The 15,807-nt window shown below is 28.3% G+C and overlaps 1 protein-coding gene across 2 annotated transcripts in view; it reads right to left on the bottom strand.

The window, feature by feature from the left end:
* Window positions 1–8,491: 8,491 nt before the first annotated feature.
* Window positions 8,492–15,807, bottom strand: part of LOC101240970 (uncharacterized) — an 89,095-nt gene continuing 81,779 nt past the window's right edge. For both annotated transcript variants that reach the window (XM_065816637.1, XM_065816636.1), the window contains exon 13: window positions 8,492–8,990. In XM_065816637.1, coding sequence (XP_065672709.1) covers window positions 8,740–8,990 — 251 coding nt within the window. In that variant the 3' untranslated portion in view covers window positions 8,492–8,739. The remainder of the gene's footprint in view (window positions 8,991–15,807) is intronic.

Here is a 15,807-nt window from a genome sequence, read left to right as displayed (position 1 = left end):
TTCTCATGAAGACATTAATATTTTATTTTTAACAGTTAACAAAGAACTTGATAACCTAACCCAATGGTTTAAAGCCAATAAATTATCTTTAAACATTACTAAAACTAAATGCACATTATTCCATCGTGTTCATAAAAAAGAAAATATTCCACTTAAACTTCCAAATCTTTTTATTGATAAAAATATAATAAAAAGGGAAATATCGTCAAAGTTTTGGGCGTAATACTCGATGAAAATGTTACATGGAGAGAACATATAAGTGTTGTTGAGAATAAGGTTTCTAAAAATATTGGCATACTGTATAAAGCTAAACAGGTCTTAAACCAATCTTGTCTTAAATACATATACTTTTCATTTATACACTGTTACCTAAACTATGCTTACATTGCTTGGTGCAGCACCAATGTTACAAAGCTAAGTAAACTTCTATGTAAACAAAAACACGCCATTAGGATTTTTACAAATGAAAATCGCTTCTCTCATTCAAAAATACTTTTTAGTAAACTTGATATTCTGAATGTTTATTATTTAAATCTCTATCATGTTCTTATATTTATGTTTAAACTTGATAAAAAAATGGCACCATATTTATTCAACTCTTTATTTAAAAAAATAAATCACATATACAGCACAAGATTTTCAAATAATAACTATACTCAATCCAAAACCTACTATTCTGCCACTAAATACTCAATCACAAACCGAGGACCTAAACTCTGGAATACACTTTTAAATAATGATCTTAAACCACTTTCTTCGCTTAATCAATTTAAAACTAAACTTAAGCAAAATCTTTTACTAAACGACAATGAACTAAATTTCTTCTGAAGCGTTTAAAATGAGATTACTATTATTAATGATTTAGTATTAATAATTGTTTATTACTAAGATTGTCTATTCTAATACATAAATATGATAAATAATCTTGTCTCTAGTCTTGTTTCTGTTTATTTATTTTTTTTTGTTTTGTCTTTTTTATTTATTTTTTTTTGTTTTGTTTGTTTGTTTGTTTTTTCTTTTTTATTGTTGGTCTTTTTAGTAAGTAAAGTAAACTTAAGCGTTGATAAAAAAAAATAATTTATAGCATATGTAACTTTTACGGTTTTTATTAGCATTGTAATTTACGGTATATTTATTACGGGGCTTAGTGATAAGGCAACTGTAGTCTTCTTTTTGCCCCTGTCATATATTGTTTTTTATTCATGAACATTGTTATTGTAAATACTATTAACGACGAAATATATAATTAAAATTAAAAAAAAATAAAAATAAAAAAAATAAGTAAAATCTAATATTGCAAAAGCATCAGAAACATAATTACCATGATTAGTATTTGGTATGGTCAATCCTCCTCTAGATAAAATTTCATTATATTGTTTATCTGGAGAATCATATTTATCTCCTCCGATGATTAGTTTATAAAAGCATTTACCAAACCTTTTGAATTTTTTTTTGCAATAAATCCTGCAATAAGAAGGGCAACTTCTCTAGTATTTTCTGAAAAAGATACATTTAAATAAGAACACGATAGTTTTCCCCTAAAGTTTTTTTTTTTGACTTAGCTATTTTAAGTTCGCAATTTTATTTTTTCCAAATATCCATCCGAAATGCCGTTGCTTGTAAGAATTCAGGTATTTTATCATTCAAAATGGCAGCATTTCTTGAATATTTATTTGAATGAAACTAGTTTTTACTATTAGTTTTAATCCCCCATTTATTAAACAAGTCTAAAAAGCTAAGAGCACCCTCACCCTATTAAACAATCCCCATTTATTAAACAAGTCTAAAAAGCTAAGAGCACCCTCACGCAAAGAAAGCTAAGATTTCAAACTATTGTGCTTTCATTAAACAAGTCAAGAGAAACCTGATTATTTTGTTTAGGTGCAGCACTTTAATTCTAAGTTTTAGATCCTTACTTAAATCTGTCCATGAAAAAAATCCAAAGTCAGATTTTTTTCATGGACATCATGAAATAGCTTTCAGGATTTCATTCATCTTTAACTATAATTTCATCTTTAAAACCAACGAACTCGAATGGGGGAAACAAAAACCTTTTTCAATTCAGCAAGTTAATTCTCACATTTTTAATTAAATGCACAGCATCATAGAATAAACAAACTTGTCTGCAATTGAATAAAATTGAGATGCTATCAAAGCTATTTTTATATTCTGATAACTGTTTATTAAACGCAGAAACATTACTTAAATAAATGTATAAATACATTGGTTTAACCTCAGCTACTATGTTTTGCCAGAATAATGAATACGTTTGCAAAACACTTAAATTCGAAGCTAACTTAATATTCAATAGAAAGATAAGGTCTATAATTTTTGATGTTTTCAGTATCTGTGAAAGAGTCTAACGTCTTTATAATTAGAAATTATGTTGCCCTTTTTAAATAATTCATGTTGCTTTATTCTAACTATAGGTTTACTATTTCAACCCATATAAGTATGAATGTTTGTCAATTATTTTTTAGTAAAAATTCTCGAATCGGATCATCAGGAGAATATTTTACTCCAAATGACAAGGTTGTTTTGTAATTTTCTTCGTATGACTTTGAACCAAAATTACTTAAAAACTGTCTATTATAATCTGATGTTCTTTTTGTTGTTTGGGATATTTTACGTTTAACCTGAGCTTTACGATTTTTTCATTAAAATAGTTATTTATGTTGTTAGCTAGTTCTTCGTTTGAATTGGCTGATCGCAGTACATGTTCTTGAATTTTATCTTTTTATTTTTTATTTGATAGGTTAAAGAAATATATATTTTTTTATATAAGAAGTTACTGTTGTTTTTTTTCCTGAGGCGTCTATATTCTTTTTTGTTTTTTAGTTTTAGAGGGGCATGTTTCTGCAAAATTTCTTTTACTACTTGGTTATATGAAGAGCTTAGCGGAAAAGTGGTCAAAGCCACAATTACTTCATTTTTAGTAAACTGTAAAAGACTTTAAGGATCTTTTTAAAAATAACACGAAAAAGTGTTATTTTTAAAAAGATCCTTAAAGTCTTTTACAGTTACTATGATCATGATCAGAAAAATAGTATTTATTATAAAGACAGGTGAAAAAATACACTGGTATATCTACTAAAAAAATAGGACACTATATTACTATGTTCTGCAATAAGAAAAATGTTAGGCAACTTTGCCTCTTCAAAATTTTTAAAATATTGTTAAAAGAGTTGGTTAGGCTAAATGGATGTTTTGTTTATGACTTGTTAATGATTCTTTTATATATGTAGCATGCACTAATTTATGTCTTCGTCACCAGAATCGTCTGTTAGACCCAAATCAGTTGCCTCCTCGTCACCTTTAAGAGCAAGATAATAGGGATGATGGACAGGTGGTATGAATTGTATTAGCTAAAAAAGATCACTTAACTTTTCTCTTGTGAGTTTTCTACCATTGGGGTACAAGGGCTCAAGTTCAACATAGTGGTAGATGGCACAATTTCGCTTTGTTACGTCCAGCAACATTAATGTGTCACTTTCTAAATGTGTTTGCTTCATTTGAAATGAGCGTGGTGATCCTTTTTCCAATTTTATCCAGCATGTCTTTAGCCATGAAACTTTTTCGCAATTTGTTAATTTTTTTCTATTGGTTATCCCACTCTCCAACGATTTTATACTGAGAAATTCATGGGTCTCCATTTTTCTTACAATAAATATTGGGGCCCTCTTTTCTGTATTTTTAATAAGGTCTATCCAATGATCTGGAACAAAACTTTGGTCCTTCATTTTTTTGGCTTTTTCAATCACAGCAAAGTCTCGGTCGCAGGAGGAAAAACTATGCCCTGGTACAAAAAATTTCTGTTCAATGGTTTTCAGAAATGGCGATTTGTGCAAAATATATTGTAACATAAGAGACATTTTTATATTATGATTTTGTCCACCGCAACTATCGCTATACAATATTAAATGGGTCACAGTTTCTGGTATGTGTCGAAAAACATGCTCGAGGATACACGAACCTATCTCTTGAGTACCTCTGGATGCTTGTTCCTCACTCCATACATACATAAACCTGTCTTTAAGATTTCATCGTGGATTCCAAGATTGTAAGTCCACATTTTCCTTTTATAGTGGGCTATTCCTGTACTAAGCACTGGTGTCAGTAGAGTTTTTTGTAAGTTGAAAACTAATACCCTCTTGTTTCGATTTGTATGTGCATCTAGTGTATCTTCTTTCACTTTTTCTTTTGCCTTTTCAGTCATCTCTTGATGAATAATAAGGTCCCTCCTAACAGTTTTCTTTTCTTCACCCTCTGAAAGACACCTAATTTTATTGTTAAATAGATCACATTTTTGACATGTATCTGATTGCGGATATGGAAAATGTAAATTGAATTTTGTATTGAATATACGTCGAAATACAAAAATTGAAAGTGGGGTGCGATCATTTTCATTGCAATTGCAAACATATTTCTCGTACATCGTTGACATTCGTAAAGTTGGAGGCAAATAATTTGATGCAGTATACGTCCTGTGTTTTTCTTTTACATCAACAGAACCCATCACAAATGCGTTTTTTAAATCCCAGTTCATGGTGTAAAAGTTAGAAAAAATTTGATTACGGCGAGCAATTGTTATTTTACTGCTGCACTCTAGATTGCAACCAAAATCTTTGTTAAAAAAAATCTTTGGTTCAACTACTTTGCCCTTTGATGTAACATATCTCTTCCCTGTTGACCGTTTCTGTTTCAAAATATTTCTTTTGTGTAGTTCTGTATGGGCAAATCGCTTACGACTATGTCTATGAATATGGGTTTCTCCTTGTACTTCCTGGAAAAAGCTGTCGTCATCTCCTACTTCTCCAACAAGGTTAACATTTGAATCTGCAATGAAAATGTTATGTAAAAATTATTTTCTAACAAGGTAAGAATTCCTAACAAAACAAACTAAATGGCCCTAGCTAGTCTAATGCTAGGCCTTACACCAATGTAAACAATCAGTTCTAGGCCATATCAATAGGACTAAAAAATTCCTTTTATAAGCCTATTTAGTTTTAGACAAATTGTACATACCATTAACTCCTGTTAGTATAGATATAGGTCTTGCGTTTTCTGCAACATATTGATCCCAAATACTTGAAAGTAAAATAAAAAAGTGCATGTCAGTTTTGAAAAACTAGAAGAGGAAAACCTGCCTAAACAACATCGAGGCTAGAAACTATATTATTGTATGATAAACTCAATGAAAAGTATATTTTGATGCTGCATTAATTATATACATACCTTCGCTAACATAATCCTCTAAAGAAGTGTTGTTATTTGCATCTGAATCATCACAATCACTTTTCATTAGAAACTCTTCCAAATCTGAGCAGTTCATTTTCGCCATGTTGATTGTTGGATAGGGAACTTTTCCACAATTCAAACTTTATTTTTCTGTTAAAGTAAATATGATTATAGGTAGTAGCACTGTATGGATGGGTTTTGGGGTTAGGCACTTTTTCCACAACAAACTACATACTCAATGTACAGTTTGCAGTGATTATCCGGAAAATTTCGAAAATGTGGGTTAGACCACTTTTCCGCTGAGCCCCTCATATATTGTTATTTTGTCTTTCAAATTTTCAGCTGATGATATTTTTGGTTTACTTCTGAATATTTTTTTTTAAACGGCTCTCCACTATTTTTAAATTCCTCTATATGATAGTATGGTATAACTTTTTTTCTATTTTTTGTTCTATTTTAAAATTAATGAGAAAATGATCACTCAAATCTAAGTCTATCACAGCTAGCATAATTACAGATATTTCGTCTGACTTATTAATTAGTACATCTTGGATGTGTCTCATTTTATGAGTTGGTTCTTTTACTTGTTGTGTAAGATTTAGTACATCTAGTATTAATTTTAGGCTTTTGCTATATAGTTCTTTAGTACCTAATTGTATATTTATTTCACTAGCTATAACTTAAGTGCAACTTTTTAATAACGTTGCTTCAAGTTTATCCATGAATTCGTCCAGAAATCACGTGTGAAATACACAAATTAGTCTATAAACGCAAATTAAAATTAGTGATCGTTCGGCTACAGTAATTTTAACACATATGTTCAAAGGAGTGAAACCGTTTATTTGTTAGTTGTTTGTGCTAGATTGATTATTTTAACATAATATCTACCCCGTCATCTTTTTTTTATCTCTTTATTTTGTTATTTTATGATGCACAACAAATCCATAATTTTTTATTATTGCTGTTGCATTATTGTTTTCAGAAGCCATCCATGTTTCGGTAATAAAAACTGTCTGGATTCCGGTATATGCTACATTACAACTGGATGTTTATTAGTAAGAGAGTGAACATTCCATAGTGACTCACTATGGAATGTTCACTCTCTTACTAATCAACATCTTACTAATAAACAAATTATATATAATCCTCACTATTAGTGAGGATTATATATAATTTATGTAATTATATATAATTCATGTAATTATATATAATTCATGTAGGTTCTATCACCCTTCAAGATTTAGCGTTGGAACAAATAATTTCAAGGTATTTTTTCTCTCTCAAGTTAAGGACATTTAATATCAAATGTACAGTGAAAATGATCTTTTTGTCTAAAACACAGTTAACACATTTCTGTCCATTGAAGAGCACTTATCAGTTCGATGTTCTCCGCTACATTTAATACATATCAGTTTTTTGCATTCCTTTGCAAAATGTCCAAAGCTTTGACAGTTATAACAAAGCATTACATTGAGTTTTCCATATGCCATAGGTCATGTCTATGCAAGAAGTTAATCCGAGTGTGACATTGTTTTTATAACATTAAAAATCTCGTAATATTTTACTTATTTTCGCAAAGAAAACATTGATGGTGTATTTTTTATATCGGTTTGATAGCTTCTGTTTAAAATAATCATTGATGTTGTTCAATTTGCTAAATTCTTGAATAAAATTGTTTTGTGGATGTAGCCTATTAACAACTTCATTTTAATTATGTTCTTTATTCTTTATGTAAACCACTGATGATAACCATTTTGTATTTTTAATTGATATAACTTTTATTTGATTATTCGTGTCTTTGAGTGAATTCAGCAATTGGTCTTTAGATTCTTCAGAGTTACATACTAGGACAAGATCACCTGATTTATTAGGATATGATTTAATTAATTGAATATTATTATTTATGACTATATTTTCAATTAGACTATGTTATTTTTGCTAATTTTTTCATCAGATATTTTTTCTATAACTAAGAGGTGATCTGGTTCTGGAGTGTTCATTGTATTTAATCTTCCTTATTAAACCAAAGTTTTTTCTAATATTTTAATTTCTAAGTTGTTCAAAAACAGAGAAACTATTTTATGCTTGATTTTGTCAAAAGGCAGGAAAATTTACAAACATACTTTTACGACTTAAGGTACAATTATGACCACTATGTTTTACGTGTAAGCTAACATTAACTCGTATAAACTCGATAACTTCTGGTATGAAAAGCTTATTAAACAATACTTCGTAAAATATAGCCATTATGTTTTAGCATTAGGTAGCCATTTAGGCTTTAGAATACCAACAACACAATTTAAGTTTTGTACTAAATCATTTTTAAATATTCGCTACTTAGAACATTTTGGTAAAAACGTTTTGTTGGAGATTTTCTTTCCACCATTATTGTTGGTAAAGGAGATTTTATAATAATACTTAGGTGTTTAGTTGGTAATGGTTTTAACTTTTTTATTAAACGAAAAGTTTTTGCAAGCTTTCCATGTTTCAAATATTTTTCTTTAAAATGTTTTGCGCAAATAACAGATAACTTTAATGGTATTGGTCCAGCGTTGCTTATTTACAAATTTTATCTATTTGGATTTTAAATCTTCATTTACTGGAAATAAAAAAACTGGCACAAAATTATGTTTGGAATAGTTTGAATAAGCAAGACCACATTTGTAGCCATTCTTTGTCTCATCAACTCATTCTTATTTTCTTCTTATTCACTTATAAAACTTTTGATTTATATAAATCAATACACTTTTATTCAAAGCCGCATACAGTCCTTATTTTTTTAGCAAAAATGCAGAATATTAGGCCGTATACTTTAAGTAGGCCATTATTGTACACTATACGCTTTATAAACGAAAGAAAGCGTATATAAATATAATAATTTATAAGTGGTATCACTGAATAGTGCAAAATATTTCTTCCTTTTGATATATTATTTTTAAATGTTTAATCGTGAAAATGACTGCTACTTTTTGTTTTCAAGCTGAATTTTTTTTAAATCACCTAGTTTTTCTAAACATTTTTTAATTCTATCGCGCAGTGATAGGGTTTAACTCTATATACACGTAAAAAGGCTTAACTTTTAAAAAAAAAAAGACATGGGAAGATTAGAAAATTTATTTATACTTATAGTTGCTTGATACTAACTTAACCCAGTAGTACACTTTATTAATTACCCCATAATTCTTCAAATTTTTGTATCAGAAATCAATAAAGGAAAAATACATACGGATTGGTTACTCTTACATAAAACAAGTTTTTAAATAAAACCGGGTTGGCTTTCATTCGCTTCTACTTCTCTCATATTAAAATTAAACAATTTATATAAAAAATAAAAAGTCGTAAAAAGATAAATAGTTTACATTATTACAAGTTTCGGACACGATCAACATGACCGACACACTCGTTTACCAAAAAAAAAAAAGACGTCTAAATAAATGAATAAAGTTACATATATAAATATATATAAGTTGCTTGTCGACACATTCGAAGATTAAACGTAGACTACGTTTCAGAAAATGTGATGTTTTTCGAAATCGGTGGAGGGTGACAAAATATATTTTGTTTGGTTTCCCAGGACACAGAATTATAACGCTTCCAACGGTCATTTGGTTCATCGTAATAAAACGCGTGATAGCATTCTTTGTCTACAGCGAACAAGTCAGGACCGTAAGCATTACTTTGCATAACAATACTACTTGATTGTGTAATAGATTTGTACGCGCAACGATCCAAATTAAGAAAATACCTCACTCCTAAATAAATAAAAATAAATATATCTTAGATTTTTAAAACATTTCCAAAACCTAACGCAAAAAACCTAACAAAATTTTGGTTCAAATCTTATAACCTTATTAGGCTTTATATTCTCATTTAACTTAACTTTATTTACTTATTTATATTTTTAGTTGAACTTAAATTCATTTACTTATTTATATATTTATATACTTAGTTAAATTTACTTATTTATATGCTTAATTAAAATTGACTTTTTGAAACTTTAAAAGACTTAAATTAATTTTTTTAACAAAGCAGTATAGATACCTTCGTTATTAAGTATGATATAATATATACATATATACATACAATTTAGCAAAAAATAAATAATAATTATGGAAAAAACTAATGAATTAACAACAAAATAACATGCTCAGATTGTTATTCTATGTGAACAAGGATTGACCTTGACTTCCATTGCTTTACGTTTTAATGTAACACATAGCTGCATTATAAAAACATTAAAACAATATCAAGAAACTGGTAATTATATAAGCAAAGCTAGAACTGGATGACCAAAGATGGCTACTCAAAGGGCAAATAACTGCATTCATCGTTATGCAAAAGCACATCCGTTTGCCAGTGCTTCTGTAATTTCATCTTAGATATTCCCAAATGGTGTTGCACCAAGTGTTGTGAAAATTAGAAGACATTTGTGCAAACAATTTAACTTAAATAGTCATGTTTCGACAAAAAAAAACCTTGCCTTTCTCAAAAAAATATTAGAGACCGGATTGCCTTCTGTCAAAAATACAAGAACTGGTCAGCGGAAGATTGGGAGTATGTAATATTTAGCAACAAATCACTAATCAAACAATTTGGTTGTCATTCTACAAGCGTTAGACACCCACTTTGCCAACGATACAACCCCCAGTATTTGCCTTCTACTGTAAAACATTGCCCTAAAATCATGATATGGGGTGCTATTACAGCAAATTAAAGTGGTGGTTTATGGTTTATGCTTTAACACCACAATTACCAGTCATATTTATCTTCAAATACTTAAAAAAAACTTAAAATTTTCATGAAAATCATAAATACCCACAGTTTTTAGCATGATGGAGCACCTTTTCACAGGGCCAAGCTTCTAAGCAGTTGTTTACATGAGAATGGGGTTAAGATCATTAGCCCCCGGCCTGGTAACTCACCCAACCTCAATCTTATTCGAAAATGCAGAAATCATCTTAAAAATGTAGTTCAGAAACTAAGACCCTCATCTTCTGATGATTTACAAGAAAAAATTAGACAGGTACGGACTCAACTTATGACACCTAAATATTTGAGAAAGTTAATTTACTCTATGCCTACTTGTTTAGCTAATTGTTTAAATGCTAAAGGACATCATAGTAAGTATTAACTTCAATTATTCAATTCACAAACATTTACTAATGTTTCAAAGGTATTATTTTTGTCAATTGTAATGGTTACTAATATATTTTGATAAAATAAATTAATGATTTAATAAAAATTGTGGTTTTTTAAAAGATGTTCCAAACTTTTGATCGTGACTGTATATATATGTATTATATTGCATATATTGTAACAAAAATTAATTAAAAAATAAAGATTTACATCCATAGTAGAAGTTTTTATTTAATTACATATATTAAACTCTTTAAAGATGTCTTAACTTAAAGTTTAAATTTAACTTTATTTACTTATTTATTTACTTAGTTTAACTTAACTTCATTTTAAAATAACTGCTGTTGGTAGGAAAAGTTGCTCATTTATAAAAATTATTACAAATTGAAATACTTATCATGCAGTTAACCCTTGTAATCCGTTCTCCTATAATTCAAAAGATCATTTAAATCTAATATATTCTTCGGCTCCTTTAGCGTATAATATTTAGTATTGAATTCCTATAATTCAAATACTCTTATAATTGGAACATATTTTGAGACCTCCTTAACTGTATATATATATAAATGTGTGTGTATGTGTGTGTGTGTGTGTATATATATATATACATATATATATATATATATATATATATATATATATATATATATATATATATATATATATATATATATAAATTAGTAAAAAACACTTATCTAACTTTTATCTTCTACTTTAAGTTTCGCCATTGCTGGATCATCAGGAAGAGTTACTAAATCTCAAAAAAAATTCAATTTATAGAAAAAAATATTTGACAGGAAGTTATAAATTATTATTTAAAAAATTTTTAATTACTATATTTTTTTGTTTACAGGAAGTTACAGAAAGTAATTATTAAATAATTTTCTTTGGAGTGGGGATAGTTTAATTTGGTCATTTGTTTTTACAATTTTTTAAGAGGTATTTATTTTCGTGCCTACATTTAGAAATTAATTCAGATTTTTTATTTCAATTTTCTTGATTTAAATGAGTAATTATTTCAAATTTTTCTTGCAAACATAGCATACATTTTTGGAAATGTTTATTATTATTATAGGCAGGGGCAGATTTTAGAATAGACCATTGTAAATTAAAATTTTTCTTTTTTTCTTTTAAATCCCAAATATATTTTGACAGCATAGTCTCTTGAATATTTTTTGTGTTTAAACGATTGTTTGTGGTTGGCATAACGTTTTTTCCATTCCCCCTCGGTTAAGCCAATATATTGTTTGTCAGGGTTATTTTGTGAGGAAACAATGCACTTGTAAATTATATTTTTCGAAAGGCATTTTCCATTTAGAAGGCAATCTATTTTTTATTTACAATTACAATAATCAGTGTTTTTTACTTTTATATGTTCATTTTTATCAATTAATGCGTAGTTGTGGCCTTTTATAATTCTTTCTAAATTTTTTGTACAACTACAACTTACTTTAATGGTATTTTTGTTAAAAATCTTATGTAATTTATTTGAGGGAGGAAAATGTTTGTCTACCAATTTTAGAAAAATTTTACCTATATTTGTTAATTACTCATTTAAATCAAGAAAATTTATTAAATAAAAAATCTGAATTAATTTCTAAATGTAGGCACGAAAATAAATACCTCTTAAAAAATTATAAAAACAAATGACCAAATTAAACTATCCCCATTCCAAAGAAAATTATTTAATAATTACTTTCTGTAACTTCCCGTAAACAAAAAAAATATAGTAATTAAAAATTTTTTTAATAATAATTTGTAACTACCGGTAAATTATTTTTTTCTATAAATTGAATTTTTTTTGAGATTTAGTAACTCTTCCTGATGATCCAGCAATGGTGAAACTTAAAGTAGAAGATAAAAGTTAGATAAGTGTTTTTTACTAATTTATTATTGCTCTGTTCTTTAAGAACATTGAGCACTCTATTTGTAAAATACACTAACATAATTTACATACATTTATATATTAAATTACATTTACATGAGTAAGTGAGTTTAGAAGAACAAAGGATAATTGAGTGAAAGACAGAAGAAGTCGAGTTTAAAAGGTAGCATAGAGAAAGCAGACAGATATTGCACTGCTGCAAGAATGTGCAACTGAAAAAACCTTTAGCTTATAAGTTTTTTATTAATGGTTTTTTACATGGTATATATGGTATTTTTACATAGTATATTACGTATATATTTCATCTATTTACAATGAATCAAAATTGCTGATGATTTTTGTGTATACTTAAAAAACGCATATGATTAAAGAGGCATTATCATGTTTATTTTGCTTGTGGCTTGATACTTTATTATATAAGGGATAAAAAAAATATTAGCAAAATATATTTCCATAATCAACTGAAGTATTTGGATAAAAAATTATTCTTACAAATTATACAAATATATATTTCTAAATCTCCCTTTTCTCAATGCAAACACAACGTTGATCCAGTGTATATAATCCACTGTTAAGTATATGGATCAACATTGATCCAATGTATATAATCCAACGCTAATCCATACACATTGAATTAACATCAATTTATAAACATTGGATCAACGTTAATCTATATACATTGGATTCATTTGGGGTTATACACATTTGGTCAACGTTGATCCATATACATTGGATCCATGTAGGGTTATACACATTTGGTCAACGTTGATCCATATACATTGGATCAACATTGATCTCTATACATTCGATCAACATTGGGTTTAGATCAGATAAACAACCAACTTTTGCAATGTTCTTACATACGTTGGACCAATCTAACTTTGTTAACTATTTTTAATCACGTCGATATTAAGGATTTCATTAATATAAATACGATGCAACTAACATCGGATCAACATTGTATTTGTATTGGAGAAAACAGTCAGCGTTCGCAATGTATTTACATATGTTGGCCCAACGTAAATGTGCTAGCTGGCATTTTTGCATATCTAACAACTGTATTTATCGGCTCTCAGAAATACATATAATTTTTTTAAAAACATTCAAAATGGTAAAAAAATCAATATAGAACGCATGAGAAACAAGATGTTATCTCTGTTTCTCTGTAATCGGCATGTTGGTCCATCAATAATTTAGTGTTAATGGACAAACATGCCGATTACAGAGAAACAGAAATCCCATATTACGTAAGAGCTATTTCTCGATACCAAAATGCATCAGGAGTTATGGTTTTTCGTGTATTCTGCAATGAAGGAAAACTTCCTCTAAAATTTATTGATAAAGGAGCTAAAATCAACCAGCAACTTTATTTAAATGACATTTTAAAGTCTCATGTGAAACCTCATGCTGATAAAATATATGGTGATCGTCCATAAAGTTTCCAGCAAGAATCAGCCTTTGCACATAAAGCAAAACCATTCAAGTATAGTGTGAGCAAAATTTCCCTTGTTTCATTTCAGTATGGTCCACCAGCAGTCCAGATTTGAACCCATTGGATTTCTTTGCACTAGGTTACATGTTGAAAAAATTAAAAAATGTAAAATGCAATAACTTAAATGATTTCAAGGTTCTTTTACTCAAAATTTGCGATGAAACTCTGACAATCTCCTTTATGCTAGCTGTGATAACTTTTTCAAGAGAGTTCATATGTGTTTTTCAAGAGAGTTCATGTGTATCGAAGAAAAAGGAGAAAGATTTGAGATCAATTAATTTTTTGCATTATATATTAATGCAACTTTCAGAAAAATATAGTTTTTTATAAATCAAAATAGTCCTCTAGTCTAACACAAAAACTATGGAACATTTGTAAGTCCCTACCCTGTATATTGTATATATTTAACTATAAACTATATTTTAGATGCATATGATATCAGAAAATAATTTAATCAGAGAAATTATTCGCCCCTCCAATATTTTAAAGACAAGAAAACGTTTGTATGGAAATTTAATTGATAAGCCACTTATGGATTTTTCAAAATTACATCAAACAAAGCAGATATTAGGAAGACTTCATTTTCTCTTAGAATTGGGTAATTTTCCTAGATCAAAGGATGTTATGGAATAAAATGACAATACCATGTTTTTTGGAGAACTCTGTGCAAAGGAAACTGAACACTGCTATTTAAAAATATAAGTTTGTGATTAAATTCACACTAAGTACAAATAAGAAGACAAGTATTATGAATAGCTGCAATAAACTTATTTGAATTATCGCCCAAAAAAGCTAAATTTAAAATCTGGAAGACAAGTTCTTTTATGAACTTCAGAAATCTTCCAATGGGTGCAAAGGTCAACACAGTATCGTGACAGAGCCTATTAAAACCCATCTGCAAGACCTGTCACCTAAAAGAAAATAACTTGAAATAAATTATAGTCAATTGTTTGATGATACAGATAAAATTAAATGTGAAAATTCAGAATACAATAGTACAGATGATGATTACACCATCTTACATGATGATTACAAAAAAGATTGCTGAAGCACTCAACAAGTTGGTGAAGCATTAATTAGCAATCAATCTGCAGTCCAAAAAGTACTCACACATGAAATAAGCTTGATTTCGTCTCACACCGATTCTTCTAAAGAAATGTGGAGCTTACATTTTGATGGTAAGGCAATAAACATTACTCTGTTATTAAGCAACATATACTATTATAGCATTTGGAGCAAGTCTAAATCTTTAGTTATATTGATGAAAATATTAGAGAAAGGCAACTATGTCTCTATTCATAACATTTTACTCAAAGTTATTTTAGAATTTAATTTAATAAATAAAATTTCCAGTGTAAAGGATACAAGCTTTATCAAGACACAATGAATTTACCAGCAATTCGTTTTTTAAAAACTATTTTCAATGCACATTAGAATTGAAGAAATCTATTGCTTGAAATATGTGCTTTTGACCTAGACAAAAAAAGAGTCAATAATAAAAGCATACAGTAAATTACACAATTACAAAAACAAAATATGCAAAAGGTCATTTGGAAAAGTTGATATATTTCTTCTGAGAAATATCACTAACTTAGAGGCCAAATTTCTGAGGCACTGAAGTAAACATCTGGGTATGTGTGAAATTGTAATAAAACAATTTAGTGTTTAACCTTTATATACTTATTACACTGTTACTGAATTAATGAAAGTCTTTATTAAATTTTTTTCTAATATAGGAAATATTTTTTAAATTTAAATATATACTTAAAAACTCCATTTAGGATCACTAAATTTTAAAATGCTCTATAAATATCTCAGCTACACACGATTGACTGGTCAAATTCATTTCAAAACAAATCTAATAATCAAAGCTTGAAGGTCCAAGTATGAAAACAAAAAATACCGTTATATCCTAAAAAGTCTTAAGACCAGTGGATCAATGACAAAGCTCTTGAAATAAAATAAAAAAATCCAATTTCGTATGCAAATCAATCTAGCAAATAAAATATTGTTTCTCTAATTTCTCTACAAAAAAAATTCAAATAAAAAAATCAGT

This window comes from Hydra vulgaris, chromosome 13 (assembly GCF_038396675.1).
Source record: "Hydra vulgaris chromosome 13, alternate assembly HydraT2T_AEP".
NCBI lineage: Eukaryota > Metazoa > Cnidaria > Hydrozoa > Anthoathecata > Hydridae > Hydra > Hydra vulgaris.
The sequence above is the reverse complement of the archived record's forward strand: the minus strand, read 5'-3'. Positions and strand labels throughout refer to the sequence as shown.